Source organism: Trifolium pratense, linkage group LG4 (genome assembly GCF_020283565.1).
Source record: "Trifolium pratense cultivar HEN17-A07 linkage group LG4, ARS_RC_1.1, whole genome shotgun sequence".
NCBI lineage: Eukaryota > Viridiplantae > Streptophyta > Magnoliopsida > Fabales > Fabaceae > Trifolium > Trifolium pratense.
This window is the reverse complement of record NC_060062.1, coordinates 32,321,621-32,344,888: the sequence shown is the minus strand read 5'-3', so window position 1 is coordinate 32,344,888 and position 23,268 is coordinate 32,321,621. Positions and strand designations below refer to the sequence as shown.

Below are 23,268 nucleotides of genomic sequence, written 5' to 3'. Positions count from 1 at the left end.
AAGAAACACAAAACCTAGAATTAGAAATCAAATTTCCAAATAACACCCAAAAAGCCAGAAATAGGAAAGAACAGACTTAAATAAGTAGTTAACAATAACAATATCATACCTTGAGAGATATCACATAGCATATGAGACCGATTGGAAAGAGGAAAGGAAGGGAGGACACAATCAGAGGAACGATAAAATTGCAACTCTTCACAGCAGCACCAAGTCTATGATTTACAGGAAAAGGAGATTCTAAAATGAATTGAATTGACTTAAAGGAAAAAAAGTAAGTTTATTCTGATTCCCTTTCGTTTGTTTTGTTCTGTTTTTTTGCCTTTCCTCTGTTTTGTTCTGTTTTTTTACTTTTCGTTTGTTTTCTTGTGTTTTCTGAAATTGATTCTAAGATTCTCTGATTTTAGTTTTACCTTTTTTCCTTGATTTGGGGCATAAATGACTGTTGCGGTAAATGCGGTCAAAACGCCGTTGCGTTGCGGAAAAACACCGTTGCGTTGCGGTTGCGATGCGGCATCACTTGTGATTTGAGTTCACACCGCAATTGCGGTCCGATGCGGTTGCAGTGCCTACCGCATCCGCAATATTGCGGCCGCATCAAGTGATGCGGTACGCAATTTAAAACCTTGCTTGCTAGTAATGCTGGAAATTACCAAACTCGTTCCTAAGGTCCACTTCCTACTTAGACATCGGATGGATTGGGAAAAGCATAACATGCTTGGTTTTAATTAATTTGCTTCTTTTCCTTTTTTTTTATGCTTTCTTTTTTACGGGTTTGGTTTGGTCCCCCCATTTTGTAATTATTATTTTTCCTTTATATATATATATATATATTACGAGTACTTGGCAGAGGATTAGGGTCTATGAAGGGTGTCAACCTAGTTGGGATGCTTTCTAGGCTCTTTAATGTCATTATGCTCTTAATTCACAAAAAAAAAAACATATATTTGTGAGATATTGTCGCAAGATTAATAGAACCTACATATCACCATTCAAGTGTACGTCGATTTTAGTCTCCTCATAATATTTTTATGAGTATTATCAATTGTATTCAATCAATTATTTATGAATGAAATGTCATAAGATTGTTTGAGTCAACACAATTATATTACTTCGCTAAGGACATTCAAAGTCTCAAAAACGGTCATACAAATGACGGCTATAATTTGTGGTGAATGGGGTATTATTTTTTTCACTACTAGTATTCGGTTCACTGGACCACGTAATCTGGTTCGGAGTCAATTATTGCATCAGGTGGTTTCAGTCTCCTCCCAATCGCAGTTGCAAGAGATCGAACTGTAATTCTTCATACTAAGTTCAACATCAATCACTATTAAAGAACCTAACTATTCATGTGAATGGAGTATTTTAGTAGAAGCTGAAAACCAACTACCACAAATTTTAAATTTCAAATCCCTACTAAATAAATATAAATTGAATGAAACATAACTACATGTGATATTCGAATAGCTGTGTCATAAATTGTGGTATTTAGTAAGCTGTAACCCGACCAAGACCAAATAATATTTAACATGAGAAGTGAGAACAAAGATATGGCCCTTGTGAGATTTCATATACTAGTGGACCAATCACTATTTTTGATGTGGACATTTGTATTAGTCATGCTTGTCTTCAGCTACTTTTTTCCTCAACACTCACGTGTTAATGTCCTAAAATTAGCTATGACATAATTATAAGCATACAAATTCAATTCAAAATTATGAAATTAGATCTAGTTCATAGTTAAAACAAGAATGGAAAAATTATATGTTGCCTAAAGAAGAAAAGAAATGCAAATTAATTAGAGATGGTTAATGTATTTGATCTTAACTGTTGATCAAAACAGGTAGAAGGCCAGCTGGAAGTCCGTTGAGCAGGTGGTAGGCAGCAATCCGAGCAGATGGTCCACGGAGGGGGGGGGGGGGGGGTTGTACCTGCAGGTGCTCCGATGCCTAAGTCAGTAAAGGTAGAGAGCAAAAGAGATACTAGAGAGAAGTTAGAGAGAGAGAGTAATTGTGATAATGAATAGTGTTCTACCTTGCTCTCCCATGAGGGAGAGTATTTATAGCCCCCAGCTCTGGGCCAAAGGTCCTCTTAATGGGCTGGACTAGCCAAGGCCCATTAAGAGGGACTGCCAAGATATTACCCTTAGATAGTGGGTAGAGTAGTAATTTTACCCTATCTTGGTGGAGAGGTTGTGCCATGCTGACATGGAGGTGGTTGGGCAAGCCATGTGGACTTTGTGAGGGTCTAGGTGGACTAGCATTAGTCTAGTCCAGAACAGGAGCCCCCCAAGTCGTTGCTCCTAGGCATAGGAGTGATGACTTTTAGATGTGTGCCCAATTGCAGAAGGAAATCTCCTTGCAACCTCTCTTGAACAAATGTGGACGAGGAAGGTGCTCGTCAAAGCTTTGCTCGTAGCAAGTACTTGCAATGTTTTGCTCAAATGTGTTGCTCGTATCTCCTGCGAGGAGATACTGTACAAGATGGAATAGCTGCTCGTATCTCCTGCGAGGAAATATTGCACAAGATGGAATAATTGCTCGTTGCCATGGCGAAGAGATAACAACGAGAAGTATACCTGCTCGCGACTATGACGAGGAGATAATATCAATTGTTGCTCGTTGCTGCACCTAAGAAGTTAGCAACGAGGAGGTTTTTGTAAATATAGCCCTTTTGCTTGAGGGCTTGCTCGAGTGAAATTCGAGGAGCTTTATTCGTTGGGAATGTGAAAGGGTGCATTTACTGCTTTGATTTTTACGAGGGAGTGTAAGGACCATTGGATCAAAGCGTCTCTTCACTTTCCTGGCTTGGTCTATATAATAGAGGAGAGTGAATTTCATTTTTACTTTTCACTCTCTCTCTACAATTGTGATTCTCTCTGAAGTTCCAATTTACTAGTCAAATCGTTCTTCAGATTTTCTTCATATTCAAGGTAATTCTTTCAAATTTTGCTCTTTAGATCCATTTTTGTTGTTCCTGCCCAGTTTTGGGTGTTTTTACATGAAGATTGCATGAATTTATGAACATTAAGATGAATGTGCCGGGCACCATATGAATTTAGTGCCGAGGAGCTTTCCTCCCCTTTAAAACTTTAGGTTAGATGACTAGCGACGGGGAGCCTATCTCCCCGTTTCAAACTTTGGATAGTTTATTACGTGACGGGGAGCCTATCTCCCCCTTTTTTAACTTGGAGAATTTTGCTGAGAATTTTGTTGTTAAAATTTCAACCGGGGAGCTTACCTCCCCGTCTTCAATTTAAGAATTCTCATGAAATTCGTTGTTTAAATTTCATGCCGGGGAGCTTACCTCCCCGTCTTTAACTTAGAAGTTTTTGAGGAAGTTTCGTTATACAACCTTAGTGCCGGGGAGCTTACCTCCCCGTTTTTGCCTACCTTACCCTCCTCGGTTTGCTTTTGATTGCCATTTGAAAAGGGCTTTGGTCGGGGACAGCGTCCTCGTCCTATCTTGCGCCCTTTCACTTGAATTGCGGTGAAAGGGTGGATTTGGTCATCGAATTCACTTTGTTTTTACTGCATTTCAGGTTTTAAAATGTCAGAATCCGAGGAGGTTGTGGAAAGCCAGGGTGCGGAGAAGTATACGCTGGTCGACTGTATAACTGATCCTGCATTGGATTGGGTTGCTCCTGAGCCCCGGGGAATAGCTTCGGCGCTTACTTCCAAGGATCCTAGATTATATACCACGGTCGAGCAGAGGAGAGCGAACGAGCCCCAACACTGGTCGATCCGTTTACCCGGGGAGAATGAACGGGTGTGCTCGTCTTTTGCCGGGCATGATTTCGCTATGTATGAGTTTGTCTTCAAGGAGATGGGGCTTAGGCTGCCGTTCAGCCCTTTTGCGGCCAGTGTTCTTAAAGCCTTGCAAGTGGCTCCGTCACAGCTGCACCCGAACTCTTGGTCTTTTATAATGGCGTTCGAGCACCTCTGCGTATATAGAGGTGTTCGTCCCAGCCTTCCCCTCTTTTTTCGGATCTTCAAGATTCAGCGCAAGCCGACGAAGGAGGTAGGACGAGCAAGTCGTCAAAATTGGGTTTCGTTGAAGCATCACGAGGATGTTAAACTTTTCAAGATGTTTGTGGATTCCGTCAAGGATTTCAAGGAGAGGTACTACGTCGTCCGGCCAGAGTCTCCATCTGCCCGGGATAGTTTAATGGAGCTGGAGGAAGATAGGGACGAGCAAGGTGTTGCTCGTAAGGATGCCAGCGGGCAAGTTATAGTTCGGGCAGTTCCTAAGTTCCCGTTAAGCTGGTCGTACACCCACTTCCAGAAGGAGCCCAAGGAATATACGACCGGGGACGCAGATTTGTCTCCCGAGGACATGGTCGCTTTCGAGGATTTGAAGGCCTTTGTGGCCGGTTTTACTCCCGGGGTCTGGACGACTCGTAAGGGAGTTACAATAAGAGATGAACACGGGGTGCCTAAGGCCTCTCCTCGTCTTATTAATACTAGGACCCTCCTTAAGTGCAGAAATGCCGGGGAGGTCAAATTGTGTTTGGGTATTGTTTCCTTTCTTTTTAACTTAGAAAAATTTCTGTTATTTTTGTATGTATTCTTCCTTTTTTATTAACTTGCTCATCACTTGTTTGCAGACGAAATGGAAACTATTGCCGAGCGCATGTTGAAGGCCAAGCAGGATGAGAAGGCGAGCAGGTCTGGCCGAGGAAAAAAGAAGATTGTTGCCAGAGCTTCCCAGGAAGTGAGGCCGGGGACCCCTTCCGTGCAGGTTATTGGGACTTCGGTGGGCGGTTCGGGCACCCCTACCTCAGCTCCCCGGCCTCCTCCAGCGAAGAGGACAAGAGAAGAAGATCCCCCGGTTGAGGAGTCGGGCATGGGTGCATGCAGCAAGTTTCCTGTTCCTCGGTGCTTTACCGTGGACAGATTTTTTGAGAAATATCCTCCGGAGGTCTTTGAAGCTGAAAGGGCTGCTATTCTCAACCAAGAGCCTGAGGTCCGTAAGGAGCAGCATGCTCGTGACATGGCTGCTGTGGTGCGAATGATCTCGAGCTCCCTAGTTCTCGGTGACGAGCGGGAATCCTTAGTCGAGCAGCTGAACACTGCCCAGGCCAGGCACGAGCGGGCCAAAGGTCGGATCAACCAGCTGAAGATTGTTGTGGATGACCTCAAGGAGAAGCAAAAACGCTGGGGTGACCAGCTGGATGAGCACCGTAAAAGGGGAGAAGAGTTGGATGCTGCTCGGGCTGAAATTGAAAGGCTTAGTGCTGCCATGGCTCCGGGCGAGAATGAGCACAAGGCTGCAGAGGGGTTGACCACCCGAGCAGACTTGGTCAAGGTGATTGCTCAGCTGTCCCATGACTTTGTAGAGGGCACTGAGTACGCCTTTGAGAATGCCGTGCAGCAAATCAAGTGCCTTAATCCTGACGTGGAGCTGGTGACCCGGGGAATGCATGTGAACGGGCAGGTCAAGGATGGCCAGATTGTTATCCCGGCTGGCCTGGCCGACTCTGATGAAGAGGAGGAAGATGCTGAGGTGGCGCACGAGGAAGATCATGGAGACGAGGAGGGTGATGGGCATGAGCAGGAAGATAGGTGCGAGGAGTAGATGTCCCTGGCTTTTGCATTGTAATTTTATTTTGTCTTTTTGAATTTTTGGGGCCTTTGAGCCATGGTTTGTAATTTTGGAACAAGTGGGCTTCTGTCCCCGTTTTACTTTTATGACAATTCCGGGCAAGTGCCCGTTTATTTATCTATGCTTGTTTATAACTGCTCGTCTATATCTGCTCGTATATATGTTTACATTTTTTAACTTAGAAAATTTTACGAAATTTTGTTGTTTAAAATTTCAATCGGGGAGCCTCCCCGTCTAATAACTTAGAAAATTTTTGATGAAATTTTGTTGTTTAAAATTTCAACCGGGGAGGTCTGGTCCCTACTTTTAACTTAGCCAAATTTTATGCTAATTTCTTGCTCAAAATCTGAGCCGGGGAGCTTGTCCCTATTTTAAACTTAACGAAATTTTGCTGTTAAAACTTTCGTGCCGGGGAGTTTACTTCCCTGTTATTGAGGTGCTCGTCTGGGCATGCTGGTATGCTTATTCGAGCAAGTTGGTGTGCTAAGTTTTGCCTGTTTTGTATACTTATCATATTTTTGCATGTATGAATGCTGCGCTCGTTGTTATTTTGTCGGGGAGGTTTCCCCTGCTTGATACTGAGCATGTTTTATTGAGGGTAGTCTCCTCTGTTTTGACTTAAACAGTTTAGGGAACTGTATAAGCACTTAGAGTTGTTTCTAAGTTACGCGAATACAAGCACGCTAGTGTACCCTTCTTCGCAACCTGAACCTCCCACCGCGAGCTGGGTGCTAGGTCGTGGCACGGGGACGATGGGCTCGTTTCAAGAGTTATCCTCGTCTAGCGGGAGTTCCATTTCCCTTATGGTGAATTAGTTCCCCTGCTATGGTTTTAGATGAGCACGTGTGCCATGGTGCCCTCCGTTGTTTAAGGTGCTCGATTCGTTGTGTTCTGAAATGCGAGCAGCCTTTTAGTGTGGCAATAACTTAGCTGTAATATTGTTTCAATTTCTGGGCATTCCAAGGTCGAGGAAGTTTCCTTCCTCGAAGGTCCTCGAGATAGTATGCACCATTTTCTGTTTTGTCAATGACGCGGTATGGTCCTTCCCAATTGGGTGCAAGTTTGCCATCCTGGGAGTCTGCATTGCGTCTTAGGACGAGGCTGCCCACCTCGAACTCTCTTTTGATGACTTTGGTGTCATGACGGGCAGCTATTTTCTGCTTCAGGGTGGCCTCCTTTAAAGAAGCTCCTGTTCGAATTTCTTCGACGAGGTCAAGCTCCTCTCGAAGTGCTTCATCATTTTGCTCCTCGTCAAGAGGCTGCTCAGTCCGACGAGATGGTTCCCCAATCTCTACGGGGATAACTGCCTCCGTTCCATATACCATTCGGAATGGGGTTTCTCCAGTTGTGGAGTGTGGGGTTGTTCGATAGGCCCAGAGTACATTGTCAAGCTCTTCGACCCATTTCTTTTTGTTTTGGTCAAGTCTTCTTCGTAACCCTCTCAGGATCACTCTGTTGGCTGCTTCAGCTTGGCCGTTGGTTTGGGGGTGCTCGACCGATGTGAAGTGCTGCTTGGTGCCCAGGGCAACAAGGAATGCTTGAAAATCTTTGTCTGTAAACTGTGTTCCGTTGTCTGTGACTACCACCTGTGGTATGCCGAATCTAGCTAGCACATTTCTTTTGAAGAAGCGCAGGACTCTGAGTGATGTGATGTCGGAGAGGGGTTTGGCTTCCACCCACTTCGTGAAGTAGTCCACTACTACTATTAGGTAGCGATTTTGATAAAGTCCTTTGGTAAAAGGACCAAGTAAGTCCATGCCCCACCAGGCGAAGGGCCAGGGGGAAGACAAAGATTTTAGCTCTCGAGGGGGAGCTAAGTGCATATCCCCATGCCTTTGGCATTTGTCACATTTTTTTACGTGGTCTTTGGCGTCCTGTTGCATAGTAGGCCAATAGTACCCTGCTCGTAGAGCTTTCCTGGCAAGTGACCTTCCTCCCAGGTGTTGGGCGTTAATGCCCTCATGGACTTCGCGCAGGATGTAATCTGCTGTGTCCTCGTCCACACATTTTAGGAGAGGAATGGAAAATCCTCTCCTGTATAATTTTTCATCAAGGATGACATAGGAGCAGGCTCTTCGTCTGACTACAGCTGCTTGTTTCTGGTCGTCAGGGAGAGTTCCGTGCTCGAGGAAGTTGTATACTGGAGTCATCCAGCAGTCTTTGTCGCCAATGACGTTTATGTCCACAACCTTGCTTGGTTTTTCTATGCTTGGACGAGGGAGTATCTCTTGGATGACAAATTTGTTTCCGCCCTTCCTTTTTGTGCTTGCCAGCTTGGACAGGATATCTGCCCTTTTGTTATGCTCGCGGGGAACATGTAATATTTCAACAGAGTTGAACTTGGTGATCTTTTCCTTTACTAGCACTAGGTATTCAGAGAGGTTATCATTCTTGGTCTGATACTCTCCTAGCACCTGTGAGGCGACCAGTTGCGAATCTGTGTAGATTTTTATCTCCTTGGCTTGCAAGTCCTCGGCCAAACGTAGTCCAGCGAGGAATGCTTCATACTCTGCTTGGTTGTTTGAAGTTGGGAAGGATAGTGCTAGGGAGACCTCGATTAGTAAGCCATTCTCATTTTCAAGAATGATGCCTGCACCTGCTCCTGTAGCGCTTGATGCTCCGTCTACAAAGATTGTCCATTTATCTGCTCCGTCCACTGTAGGGGAGGAGCTCGTCATCTCTGCGACGAAGTCAGCTAGGACTTGGGCTTTTAGAGCTTTTCTGCTCTCGTAACGAATGTCGAATTCTGAGAGTTCGAGGGACCATTTGAGCATTCTGCCCGCCATATCTGGTCGACCAAGCAAAGACTTAATTGGTTGGTCTGTTCGGACCACAATTGTATGGGCCAAGAAATAATGTCTTAGTCTCCTCGCAGCATAAACTAGTGCAAGGGCTATTTTTTCAATTTGTTGGTATCTTAGTTCAGGACCCTGCAAGGCTTTACTCGTAAAGTATACTGGTTTCTGCCCTTCGTTTGTCTCACGAATAAGAGCTGCACTTACAGCCTCTGAGGCGACGGAAAGGTACAGGTATAATACCTCCTCGTCACTTGGTCGTGAGAGGACAGGTGGCTCTGATAAGGCCTTTTTCAGATGTTGGAGAGCTTGCTCGCATTCATCTGTCCATTCGAAGACTGCTTCTTTCTTTAGTAGTTTGAAAAAGGGGAGTGCATGTTGTGCTGATTTGGATACAAATCTGGAAAGCGATGTTAGCATTCCATTAAGAGTTTGTATGGACTTCTTATCGCTCGGAGTGGGGAGCTCGGCAAAAGCTCTGCACTTGTCAGGGTTGGCTTCAATTCCTCGCTCGGTTAGGTAAAATCCCAGGAATTTACCTGCTCGGACCCCGAAGGTGCACTTCTCTGGGTTGAATCTCATGTTGTATTTCCTGGCCTGCTCGAACACCTTCCGAAGGTGCACGACATGGTCGAGTTCCTCGGGGGATTTTACGATCATGTCGTCCATGTATACCTCGAGCATGTCTCCTATTTGTCCTCGGAAGACTTTGTTCATCATTCGCTGGTATGTAGCTCCTGCATTTTTGAGACCGAAGGGCATTACGTTGTAGTAATAGTTGCCCGACTCGGTCATGAAAGCTGTTTTTTCTCTATCTGCTACTGCCATTGGAATTTGGTTATAACCTGAATAAGCATCCATAAAAGACAATAATTTAAAGCCAGAAGAATTATCAACAAGTCTATCAATGCAAGGTAAGGGATAAGAGTCTTTAGGGCAAGCCCTGTTAAGATCGGTATAGTCGCAACACATCCTCCATTTTCTATTAGATTTTTTGACGAGTACAACGTTGGACAGCCAGGTTGTATACCTGGCCTCCGAAATAAAATTTGCCTCTAGGAGGTCTTTTACACATTTTTCTGCAGCCTCCGATTTCTCAGGAGACTGCCTACGCCTACGTTGTACAATGGGAAGTGCAGTGGGATCAATAGTCAGCTGGTGACATGCTATGTTGGGGTCCAAGCCGGGCATCTCGGAAGCGTGCCAGGCGAACAGATCAGCATTTTCCTTCAAGCAGGCTTCAAGTTGCTTCCTAGCAAGTTCGGGGAGCCCGGTCCCAATCTTCACTGCCCTGCTCGGGTCTTCTCCGAAGGGCATCAGCTCGAACTCGCCGTCTGGAACTGGACGACGGTGCTCTTGGCTTGCCTCGTCGTCTTCCTTCTTCTCCTTGCGGAGCTTCTTCTCATCTTTGTTTTCCTGTTTGGAAAAGCGGCTGTCGAGGTCAATGGAGCTGATTTCTGGCAAGGGCAGGGAAGTTGTTGCCTTGGACTTCTTGGACTCGGGGAGCTGCCCGATATATTCATTTCCTTTGGAGGATGCATTGAAGACTCTCCTTGCAGCTTCAATGTCTCCATGCAGTGTCGCAACTTGGCCTTTATGAGTATAATACTTCATCTTGAGGTGGGCGGTTGAAGGGACAGCCATTAAGTCAGCAATAGCTGTTCGGCCCAGGATGCACTGGTAGAGAGAAGGGCAGTCTACTACCAGGAATTTCACTTTGATGGTTTTTGCAGTTTCTTCAGAGCAGTGTTTTAAAAACCGGACCGGACCGGCCGGTCGAACCGGTCGAACCGTGAACCGGAGGGGGGTCCGATCTGGTTCATATGTTGGATCGGCTATGCTATTAGACCGGTGGAAACCGCTAAAAACCGGAAAAATCGGAAAAACCGGTGAACCGGCCGGTTCGCCAAACCGCCGGTTCAATTGCACGCGTTTTTTTTTCGACGTCGTTTTAATTTTATTTTTTTTTTTTACAAAATTCGTTTTGTTATTATTAACTTATTATTATTAATTTTTTTGTTAAAAAAAAAAACTAGAAGAAGGTTACAGAAGAAACATGATGCAAATGATAGAAATAGAAAGGTTGAAGTGTTGAACTTGAAATAGAACTTGAAAAATTGTATAGATATTCTTGTATAATTTGCTCATTGAACCTCATGAAATTTTTATCTTGCACCCACCCAAGTACCCAAGAGAAGAAGAAATCACTTAAGAATGGAAATAGAGAAGCAAATTGATTGAGAAGATGCAGAAAATAAAAACATGGGAAACCAGTGCAATAACTCATAGAAAGAAAAGGGAAGCTGCGACTGCCAATACCCAACAAAAACATGATACTAGTGTTTTTAGGGTTTTCTTTTAAGTAATTAGCTTGGGCTTTTTACTATGTGCGGCCCAATTGTTTTCTTTTTTTGTTTAATTGCATTTAAAATAAACATAGTGTATCTTTAAAAAAAATAAAAAACATAGTGTAACTTATTAAAGAAAATTATAAGGTGTTTTATGGTTGAAATATAAAGTTTTATTTTAGTTAAAATCCATATATACTTTTTAAATACATGAATGATATTTTCCAACTCTAAAGAATATACATATACAATCAAATAAGTGTGTGCATGGTGACTTGTTTTATTTGTGCATCATAGATTTGACTTATAGACAACTATAAAATTAACTAACTACATAAAAAATTATAAAGTTAACTAACATTTTTTTTAAGGTAACCTTAGCTATTAATTTTGGTAGAACGTTTTTCTAGATTAATTTACTATTTTGGGTCATTTTTTGTGTAAATATTTTCTATTTTAACCATGTCAGTTTTAAGAAATTTTCAATAAAACTTTATCATTCAATAAAAAATTGCTAAAACCCCTGTTTCAGGTTCAATAAATATATAGTTTTATTATAGAGACCGGTTCAATTCTTCGGTTTAATCCGATTTAATCCGGTTTATCATGCGGTTCGACCAGTGACCCAGTGGTTCGACCAATGAACCAGTGACCCAGTGCCCTCGCCGGTTCGATGACCGGTCCGGTTTTTAAAACATTGCTTCAGAGCCAACGGTGACTAGCAGGTCTACATAGCCCCATGGCTTAGTTGTTGCTCCATTAAATCCGGAGAGATCAGATCCAAAATAAGGAGTGAGGTAGGTTTCATCTAGTTGCAGAGTCTTGAAAAGTTGGGAATACATGATATCACAGGAGCTTCCTTGGTCGACCAGCACCCTGCGGACGTCCATATTTGCCATGTCCACTCTGATGAGCAGGGGTATCTGGGAGTTTGCAGTTCCACCGGGCAGCTCTTCCATATAGAAGGCTAAGGGCTTTGATTGCCCTTTCGGTTTATCCAAAGTTGCACTCAGGTTGGAAGAGCCATCTATCAATTCTTCAAATTTTCTCTTGATGGATCCCACAGTCTGTTTGTCAAAACCTCCACCAGAGATAACCATAGCTTGGGCAAGTGCGTCCCATTTGTTCAGTGTAGGAGCAACATAGGTGTCGTCCAAGTAGTCAGGGACAAAGAAATCTTCAGGTCTGGAGATGGCAAGGGCAACTGGCTTGTGCCCGGATTTTTCTGGTGCAGCTTCTTCAGTGTTGCTGGTCTCAGCAGCTTCTGCCCGGGGAGCATTGCCCCTCTTCACGTATTGTTTGATTTGCCCATTTCTAATCAGAATTTCAATGGCGTCTTTTAATTGGATGCAGTCGTCAGTCAGATGGCCGTAACCTTTGTGGTACTTGCAGTACCTGCTCTTGTCTTGGCCAGGCTTTGTGGGTTGTTGTCTTGGAAATTTAATTCCTGCTTTAGTGAACTCAGCTGAGTTGCACTCTTTCCAAATTTCTTCCTGGGTTTTGCTAAGGGGAGTATAGTTGCTGAACGTGCTGGGAGGTCCACGGGGTTCCCTAGGCCTTTCGCCTCTTCGTCTTCCTCCTCCTCGGCTGGACTGTTCAGCATTTGAACGAGGAGCAGGTTGACTGTTTCCTGCTCGCCCATAACGGGCAGCATCTGCAGCTTGTTGCTCTTCATATTGGATGTAGGGTTGAGATTTGAGGAGGAGGTCGCTAAAGGTGCGCGGTTTTTCGATTCCAACGGCTTTTGCAAAGTCAGAATTTGGCCTAAGGCCCCTTTGGAGTAGGTATTTCTTCATATCATCAGTTGTTTCTACCTGGACGGCTTCTTTGTTGAACCTCTCTATGAAACTGCGGAGAGATTCATTATCAGCTTGGAAGATGGCATCCAGGACTGCCTCGGTTTTTGGTTGCTTGCGGGAAGCAGTGAAGTGCCTGCGGAATTGGTCGGACAGATCCATCCATGAGGTTATGGAGCGAGGAGCTAGGCTGTGGTACCAAGCCATAGCTCCCTTTCTCAGAGTAGTTGGGAATATTCTGCATCTAATTGCTCCGCTGACCCTTAAGAAGTTCAGGGTAGCATTGACTGATGCAATGTGTTCATCTGGGTCAGAAAGTCCATCATAAGCTGGGAGAGGAGGTGGTCGCTCACATCCCTTTGGAACGGGTGCTTGAAGTATGTCGTGAGATAAAGGGCAGCGGGGATCGTCCTCGTCACTCTCATGTGAGTTTAGGGGAGGTGAGCCCTCACGATCAGGAGTTGGGCTCCTGGAGAATTGGTCAGTGTGATGGCTGCGGCTTACTAGCTGCCCTTGTTTGGTCATCAAGCTGAGTCCCTGGGGAGAATGACGACGAGGAGGTGTTCGGTCCACAATTTTTCCTTTTTTCACATTTGGAGAAGATATACCCTCGCGGGGAGGGGAGACATGGTCTCTTTTCTTGCCAGGCTGCTCAATCCTCTCAAGGGCAGGTCGTCGTTGCCTGACAGTTTCCTGACGAGGAGGGGATTGAGAAGTAGGAGTTCTCCTCGGGGGAGAGTTGTTCCTTGAGAGTCGCTGATTCCTTTCCAAGCGATCTAGTCTCAGATTCTGCTCGTCCATTCGGCGATTTTGGCCTTGGAGGGCTTCGGTGGTTTGCTTCAGGGCAGCTATGAGTGCTGCTAGTTCAGCATTGGTAACTGAAGCAGTGGATAAGTCGGTCTCTGCTGATTTGCCCTGCTCGGACTGAGGGCGCTTCCCTGCCTGCTTCTCAGTCAAGACGACCAAGTCGCCATCCTCAGAAGTCCAGGAAGTTTCCTGCCCGTCTCTAGGGTCAGACTCGGGGAGGGCCTGGAGGTCAGTGATGAGAGCAGGAGACAGACGGGGAGAAGATGGAGGAGCAGCGTCCTCAACGTCATTGTTGAAATGAGATGAACTGGCCATGATGAAAAAGTGATTGATTGGTTTTGTTCTTTGGTTTTCTTGCTCGAAACAAAGAAGGGGAGAACTCAGGTTCCCACAGACGGCGCCACTGATCTTAACTGTTGATCAGAACAGGTAGAAGGCCAGCTGGAAGTCCGTTGAGCAGGTGGTAGGCAGCAATCCGAGCAGATGGTCCACGGAGGGGGGGGTTGTACCTGCAGGTGCTCCGATGCCTAAGTCAGTAAAGGTAGAGAGCAAAAGAGATACTAGAGAGAAGTTAGAGAGAGAGAGTAATTGTGATAATGAATAGTGTTCTACCTTGCTCTCCCATGAGGGAGAGTATTTATAGCCCCCAGCTCTGGGCCAAAGGTCCTCTTAATGGGCTGGACTAGCCAAGGCCCATTAAGAGGGACTGCCAAGATATTACCCTTAGATAGTGGGTAGAGTAGTAATTTTACCCTATCTTGGTGGAGAGGTTGTGCCATGCTGACATGGAGGTGGTTGGGCAAGCCATGTGGACTTTGTGAGGGTTTAGGTGGACTAGCATTAGTCTAGTCCAGAACAGTATTGTTGGAAATTCTTATCCAAAATGGATATGCCGTGAAAATCTTTCTAAAATCTTTAAATAGGAAAAGTTTGAAAATTGAGTCCAATTGTGCTTTGCAATTGAAGATTCTAAAGCAGTAATGAAATTTAGCTACTTGTCTATGATAAACCAACGTCGTTAATAATAAAGTTTAGATTTAAATGTAATTTTATCCTTTATTTTGAATAAATCGGAATTGTGCCTTCCTTATTTTAAAATTCGGAATTTTATCCCCCTATTTTAAAATCCTGAATTTTAACCTCTTATTTTATATTTTTTTGGATTTTGCCACCCTCCCCAAATTCTGCACAAAATCTGCTTCTGAGCCTCAACTTTAAAGTTTCGCACAGAACTCAATTTTGATCAATAATTCACCAAACTGGTATCGAAATGACCGTAATCAAGTTAGTTTTCCCCAGAATCAAACCCCACTAAATTTGGAATTACAAAGAGAGATTAATTGCCGTTTTAGTGAAGGTCTGTCACAATTAATTATCGTATGGACCTACTACTGATATTTTCGTCATGTCTCTCACCATGTAGCTCTGTTTTGAATAGTATTTACATGTCCGGAAATCTAACGAAATTAACCTTGTTGGCATTTCAATTTCATCAAATTTGGAGTTACGATGCGTTCGGTAGACGATGTTGAATTTGAAGGTCAGAAGCAGATTTATGCATAATAGTAATTTGACAGGTCTTCACTAAATCAATAAATACTCTTCCTATGTAACTCCAAATTTAGTGGGACTTAATTCTATGGAAAGTTAACTCGATTACGGTCATTTTGGCATCAATTTGGTAAATTATTGATTAAAATTGAGTTATGTGCGAAACTTTGAAGTTAAAGCTTAGAAGAAGATTTTTTTTTTTTGGGGGGGGGGGGGGGGGGGCAAAATCCAAAAAATTTTAAATAGGGGTAAAATTCCGGATTTTAAAATAGGGGGGGTAAATTCCGATTTATTCAAAATAGGGGGATAAAACTGTATTTAAGTCGAAAGTTTAATTTGGATTGTGTTTTAAAAAAATGGACATTGCATTATATATGCAAGGGGCCGAGGTTCGAATTTCGATAATTCTACTTATCCACTTAAGGATAAAATTTCTAATCACTAAACTACTTGACAAAAAAAATTGATTGCGGTTTTTTTTTTTATAAAAAAAATTGGATACATAATAATGTGTTTGCTCATGTTCAACCATTCAGAAGCCTGTATGTTCTTTTCTTGAAGAATAAGGATTGTTTTCAAGTTTATTTGGTTGATTTGAAGGGCTCGTAACAATTGCTACTTTAAAAATAATGTTTTTGTTATGGATTTCATGATCTTTCAAATTAAAATTCATGTTTGGTGACGGTTAAATGTGAAGTTTAAAGATTTCGATTGTGCTTTTGCTTTGTAGGTTTAGCAACCCATTACTTTGTTTGGGTTGACGAGATTTGTAACTTTTTACTTTTTTTGGTTAGCTTTTTATTTATCTATTGTATCTTAATTTTGATTAGCTTCTAAATTGTGCACACCTTGTGCAGATTTAGAGCACTTTTATTAATATAATTGTTTTTTTAGTTGATTTAAATTTTTTTTTTACACATTTCATTAAAAAAAAAAGTTACACAAAAATAGCATTTGGATAATATGTTAAGTTTAACTAGAAGTTTTGAGTTTGAATCTGACTTTAAGAACGTAACAGTGTTATATCTTTGATAAAAAAGCTATTTTGTAGTTATGCGTAGAAGATAACTACTTCTTTTGATTTGGTTCTTATTATAAAAAAAAAATGTTCATTGATGTTGTTGATCTACAACAGAGCAAAATATACTTAGACCATACCTTATGTAAGATGAATAACATAATATTCCCTGTCATAGAATCGACCATTTTTCTTACATGATAGTATTTGTTCATACCTTCTTGCTTTTGGAATCTTAAGCTAATTGATGAACTATTTAAACAGTCAATTTGACTCAATACATCATTTTCATTTCTATTATGTGTCAAATAAGATAATTGGTCGGAGAAAAATGGCTCGAGTGTTTCATAAGTCTCTGTCCTTAACACACAATATCATCCTCACACGTGCATTGCCAGATGATACTCTTATAAATACATGGACCATTCTGATTCATTCGTGTGAAACCTGGTCCACTCTAAAACAACGAAAGTTTATCCTATCCTATATAATAAAGATAAAGATAAATAAAAAAATTTAATTTCGCAGCCAAACTCTAAATTGTACGAGTTCCTTCCTCTAAAAATTAGAGAGTAATGTCTCCGACAATGCTCCTTAGCAAAAGGACCATTACTTATTTAACTTGTTGATAAAGATATAAATAAAATAGTCTTACATGTTTTTCATTATTTTTCTATTTATAGTGAATTCTGCAAGATTCAACTTATCTGTTGCTCTGTGTAAAAAAAAAAAACTTAACCATTGCTCTTTTATACCATGTTTTTCTAAATTAAATTTAATATAATAATTTATTGAACTAATTGTCAAATGTAATCATGGGTGATACAAAATTTATATCAAATTGTGCATTTTTAAAAAATATCATACTATTTCATATTTCATAAGCATGTAAAATTGAATTTTACTTTGCTTGGGAGAGAATGTTTGAAGAATTTTGGAGAATTAAATTTATATTTATATTTTAATTTTTTTTTTTTATATTTTAAAAAATCTGAATGCATAATATATTCTCTCTATTCCTTTTTAAGTGTCATTTGAGAATTGTCTGGACTATTCATATAACCTAATTTGACCATATTTTGTTATTGATATATAAAAAAAAAAATGTTACCATATAAGATATTGTTCAATTTATCTCGATGAGTATTTTTAAAATATAAAATGTATCATCCCATGGCTGATATACCTCCACATTTACTACAAGAAGTTCAAAATGTTCATATTAGAAGTTCAGAATGTTCGTACAAGAGTTCATAAGGTTCAACTAAAGGAATTACAAGAACATGAAGAATTATGAACATAAAAAGGTTCACAACAGAGTTCGTACAAAATTCAAAAGAAGTATGAAAATCAGAAAGTTCATGACAAATTTCAGAATCTTCAACCCAGAAATTCAAGAAGATTATGAACATCAGAAAGTTCAACAAAGAAAAGATGAACTTCAGAAAGTTCAAGATGAACCTCAGAAGGTTCAACCCAGAAAATGATGAACACCAGAAAGTTCATCATTGAGTTTAACCTAGAAAATCAAGAAAATATTGAACATCAGAATGTTCAACCTAGAAATTCAAGTAGAAGATGAACATCAAAATATTCAACACATAATTGTTCATCAAATTTTCAAAGCTAATTCAATGCATGGAACATTCAATGCACCAGGGACGGACCCAATGGGGGCAAGTAGGGGCTCCAACCCCCTCCTCCCCCATGCATATATGTTTAATATGTATAACTTTTAATGTATATGAGTTGTTAATGACACCTCTTAATTTACCCACTCTTGTTTTAGGTGTTTCTAAATAAATTATTGTGATTTTATCTTATAATTTTGAGTTAAATATATCTTTTGTCTTTATAAAATTAAGAGTTTTTAAGTTTTGTCCTTCAAAAAATTTACTTTTAGTCCATATTTGTATTTTATAGCAATTATTTTGAGGACTAAAAGTATCAATTTTTTGTAAAAATATTTGAAAATAGGAACTATTCTTATCAAACTACAAGATTTTAGAGGATATTTTCAGTTAAAATTTAATAGGACTAAACATAAAAACTCGTTATTTTATAAGGACAAAAAATATATTTAACTCTATTATTAATTATTAAAAAAAGAAATTCGGCCCTCGTATGATTGATTTTTGGATCCGTCCTTGCGTGAAGAACAAACATGCAACATACAATAATGGTTGTATTCATGGATCACAAAATTACCCATCATGTGTGTTTTGTTTATTAAAATATCCACCATAGTGGAAGTCAATATTAACGGTCACGATACAACAAGGTAATTGAGATTAACTGAAAAGGTAATAAAACAACAAGATAGAAATGTAAATGATATATTTTTTTACCTAAAAGACTTAACTATTATAAATATAAAACTTAAAGAACCTCTTAATATATTTGACTTAATTACCAAATGTTAGTTGGTTCAGTGGTGATTGGCGCTGAATTTGGTAGGGAGGACCACGGTTCGATCCCCCGCAACTGCATTTGGGAGAGGACTAGAACCACTTGATGTCAGAACTCGTCCCGAATTCTGGACTAGGGCTCCCTTCCCCTAGAAATCAGAAGGTGAAAGCCAAAAAGAAATATATATATTTGACTTAATTGAAATTTTGAAATTTTGTGTGTATCCAAATGATTTTTATTTATGGTTATGACAACCAACTATTACTCATACTTTAATAAGCAACAAGGGTATGGAGTACATTTTCAACATCTTGTACTTTTTCCATTCCCAAAAGATCCATGTGGAAACACCGTGAACCAAAACATTGTATTTATGTGAATTATTATTAAGTACATAATGAGTCTTTAATGCAAGTACCAAAATATTCCAAACCATTCCATCTCTCTATAGAAGTTGAAAGTTGAAACTGCAGTGTATACACATAAACAAAACTGTTTTAGCCTTTGGAACCAATTATTTTAATCCATCATGAAGAAAACCATGCAAATGCTTGGTTGAGAAGAGCTAAAAAACAAAAAGAAAGAAAAATAATGTTGAAGAACCACTCTAAAATAATGTGTGTCCTTTCATAAAGGGCTTAGTGGTTATGATGTATCCCATGCCAAACTGTTGCATCAATAATTTATAGGTAGTATCAAAGTTTTTAATTTAGTGGCACGACCGTCTTAATATTGTGGAGAATCGCATTATGTTAGAATAATTTCGATTTAAAATTGTAAATATCCGAAAATATAAACGGATTGAAATACACAATGTTGATAACAAAGTTCAGTCAATTGTATTTACGATATATCTAACAGTAGAGCTGTTGTCTCTTTCTATAATTTCAAAGTTAGGGTTTACATAGTACAACTCGTATATAAATACCACAGTATATTTACAAGATTACCCTAATTTGATGTGTGGTCTAGATTGTGGTAGATGATATTTTAGCATGACATTTTACTAAAAAATTAAATGAAAAATTAAAGAAATGACTATAGAAAAGGACATGCACTAGTTAAAAATATGAAGGTGGTTAAAATTTATAACATTTGCCAAAGTTGAAGCATGAGAACAAAAACTATATACAAAAAGAGAACATAAAAAGCAGGGGAAAACAGAGTGAGGGGGTGTGTGCAGTAAGAGCATGAGAGTGAAGGTTTTGAATTTTGATAGAGTTGTTTTAGTTTTTCTGGGTTTAGGAACCATTGAAAGACAGAGAACAAAGGCTGCAAGAGAATCAAAGACCTAAACATGGTAAAGCTTAGGAAGTAATGATCTTCAAAGATTCACCTTTATTTTATTTTTTCCCTTTATTTAACTTCTCTTCAAAGTACTATTCAAACCCCCCACTATCACAAGTCACAACCTACCATTCTTTCCAAAAAAAATTCACCTTTCTCTACTTTTTCTACTCTTTCTAGCTACCTACATAAAGTAGTGTGAGATTTGAAAAAAGGGTTGTGGAAAGTGAAGTGAAAAGAGTGATTTTTTCTATATTTCAAACAAAAGAGCTAAGTGTTAGGTATTTGTTTAGCTTAATACTTGCATGAAAATTGCAAAGTCTAAATATGTTGAAAAATTTCACTATTATTTCTTTTTATCTTGTAACATTACTTTTCATAGGGTCATAGCTAAGTAAATAAAGTGTGTGTACGTGTGACAATCATTTATATCTAGAATTACATAAGTGATTCTTTTACTTCTTTTTATTGAGGTTTAGTTTTTTCTTTTGTTCATGGAGAGGAAAAGAAAAACACATCTTTGTTACAATTTCTACTTTTTCATGCTCTCAATTTTCACAATGATGTTCATCAATACTTCTAATGCTTCAGCCATTAAATGTCTAGGTATGTAATTCTTCCTCATTTTTCAATTCTTCTTAACTTATAATAATTTTTCATTTCAAATGATAAATTATTAAACTTATTACTACATCTTCTTCATCTAATTCACACCTTCTAGTTCTTTCTTTTTTGCAGATTCTAGGTGTACCATATTTTTCAAATCTGATATAGATTTTCAGGTATAGCCACTAGTTCTTCTATTCTTGTCCATCTACATTATTTTCCATTACTAGTAATTTTTTCAATTACACTTGATAATCTTTAGTAGCATCAAATGAAAAACTACCTCATCAACAGTTTCTATGTATTATAATTTAGTTACCTTGGTCTAATTTTAACATGAGTAAAAAAAAGTTCCAACTCTAACATTATAGTAGTGTGAAGATTTAGAGTTTAGACTAACTTTTTAATTGAAATTATATTTTTAATTAAAAAATAAAGGTGTTATCTATATATCATTGTTTTAGTTTTTTTTTTTAGAAAGGTATAGTATAGTTGTTGTGTGCAAGTAAACTGTAAATGTGAAAATGTTACATATAAATTGAAATAAGGTTGGGAAGGTGATATAGTGTATGTCTGCTATTATGTTAGGTATATCAGAATCATAGTGATTCACCGTAATTTTCTAAAAATTACACTCTATAATTTTTGTAAAATTACGGTGAATCACTATGATACCAACGGGCATAGTCTACAAGTTTCACTCCTTACCTAGTGTTAGAGAAAATAATAAGGAAATATATTATTATTATTTTAAATAAATAATACTCTTTTCGGTTCTTTTTCTAGGAAATTGTTGATTTTTTAAGTTTATTGAATAACTGGTGTATCTAATTTATACTATAGATCAGATACATCAATTATTCAATAAACTTAAAAAATTAACTGTTTCTTATAAAAAAAAATATTGGAGTAATTTCTAAGGGTTGAAAAAATAATTTTTTGACAAAGGGTTGAAATAAGTTAGAAACAAATTATAGGGGGAAAACTGAAATAGGCTAATATGTGCCAGAATAGGATGCAGGGTATGTCTATGGACCCCTTGCAATGTGAGCTATCTTTCATGTGGAGTCCACTATATAATTAGGCAACACACACATTTTTTTTTTAACAGCAAGCAACACACATGTTGTGGTACACTGGTACTATGTGGAGTCCATAGTATTCAGAAGTTTATGTTACAGAATCTGTTGATAGCACTCTTCATAAAAAAATTATGGACAAATGTGATATAGTATGCAATGTAGTTATTAATAAGTCCAAAATTATATATTTACATGTTGTGGTTATAATTGCAGTTGCATATCGCAATTTAAAACTATGTCATGAATTTTATAAACATATGGTACCACTTCAAGATTATTGTTTTTATATGCTTTTTTCTTTTGATTTTTTGAATATTTATAACTTGTATATATTGTTTAATATGTTTGCATGTTACTATGAAGACATTAAGACATTGTGTTATTCAACTAATTGACTCTATCTAATGGTAAAAAAAAGTGTATTGATTCTTATTGTTGAGGAAGAAAATATAATATTTATATATAGTTAGTTATGTTATTCAAGCACTAATAGTTTATTATTTATGATTCTTTCAAAGAAAACTAAGGTGGAAATTGGACAAGGCATGGAATCTCAATCCAAATCAGAGATTTCTATAGATTGGCCAAGAAGGTTACTAGGTGGGCCCGGATCATTTCCACCGCGATGCAACGGCAAGTGTGGTAAATGTACACCTTGCAGACCGGTCCATGTGCCGGTGCCGCCAGGTACACCGGTGACGGCGGAGTACTATCCGGAGGCATGGAGATGCAAGTGTGGCAACAAGTTATACATGCCATGAATATTAAATCTTCCCTATGTGTGATTTATTTTTGTTTAGTTTACTATAAAGTTGATCACTTCATCTTAGTGACTATATGAAGACTCTTATCCTTTTATGGGTTGTTTTAGCCTTAGCTTGTGGTAGATGTTGAATATGAAAACATAGTACAGAACTTGATTAGACATATATAAAAGAATCTTGATTAGACCTATTAATTATGAATCTATTAATATAATATATACTTGAAAATGTGGTGTCTAAATTAAATGTATTGACTAATATATTAGAGAAGTAGAATTATGTTGTTTCATCATTTAGCAATCTATGAAGACATGTTCACTCAATAGGCCCATTTGCTGTGAATTGCCATATAGTTTGTTTTAGTCGTTAGTATTAGAATTTGTATTTAGGTTAGGTAGAACTTATAACTCAAAATTTACAAAATCAATTTATAAAATGAGTCACTCGTCATTTTTATTTAAATTTATTTCAAATAATATTTTTATTTGAATACCGGAACGAAGATAGAAGGGGAACTAATAGAAGCTACGATTTCTCTAAAAAAATTTATACTAGTATAAAATTTGGCATGAACTTTTTTTTTTTGAGCAAAAAGTTTGACATGAACTTAACTCTTACGAAACTAATTTTTTATAAATTCATCTTAAATCTTATCTCTATCGAATATTTTTTGAACATGAAATTGTTGATGGATTTGGTGGGTCATTTAGTTTTATTCTCTTAAGCTATATTTTATATTTAATTAAGGTATATATTTCGGGGTCAATTCTAACATGCACAAGTGCATCATGTCTTTCATGGTGAATTTGTGCATGATATCATTATAACGAATATGAATTTTACAAAATTCACCGTTGGATTGATAGTTTATATCATATAGATCATCCATGTCAAATTTTAAAGAAATTGGAAATCATATGATATGTCATTGAGACCCATTAAAATTGACGGTTTGTACGTTTTTATTAAATACCGTTAATTTTGATGGATCTCAATGAGCTGTCATATTATTTTCAATTTCTTTAAAATTTGACATAAATGATCTATATGATATAAACTATCAATCCAACGGTGAATTTTATAAAATTCGTATCGGTTATAATGATATCATGAACTTGTGCACCATGAAAGACATGATGCACTTGTTCATATTAGCCAAAGCTAATATTTCGGTACATAACATGACACCTTAATTTAA

General features: G+C 38.8%; 1 protein-coding gene across 2 annotated transcripts; it reads left to right on the top strand.

Moving 5' to 3' along the window:
* The first annotated feature begins 19,407 nt into the window (after positions 1–19,407).
* On the top strand, positions 19,408–22,260 carry LOC123882477 (EPIDERMAL PATTERNING FACTOR-like protein 5). 2 transcript variants are annotated; one of them, XM_045931335.1, is made up of 4 exons: positions 19,413–19,631; positions 20,119–20,224; positions 20,357–20,400; positions 21,825–22,260. In XM_045931335.1, the coding sequence occupies exons 1-4, from the start codon at positions 19,629–19,631 to the stop codon at positions 22,065–22,067; spliced, it is 396 nt and encodes a 131-aa protein (XP_045787291.1). In that variant the 5' UTR covers positions 19,413–19,628; the 3' UTR covers positions 22,068–22,260. The 2 variants fall into 2 exon arrangements, with proteins under 2 accessions (XP_045787292.1, XP_045787291.1); XM_045931336.1 differs by having other exon boundaries at positions 19,408–20,224.
* Positions 22,261–23,268: the final 1,008 nt, after the last annotated feature.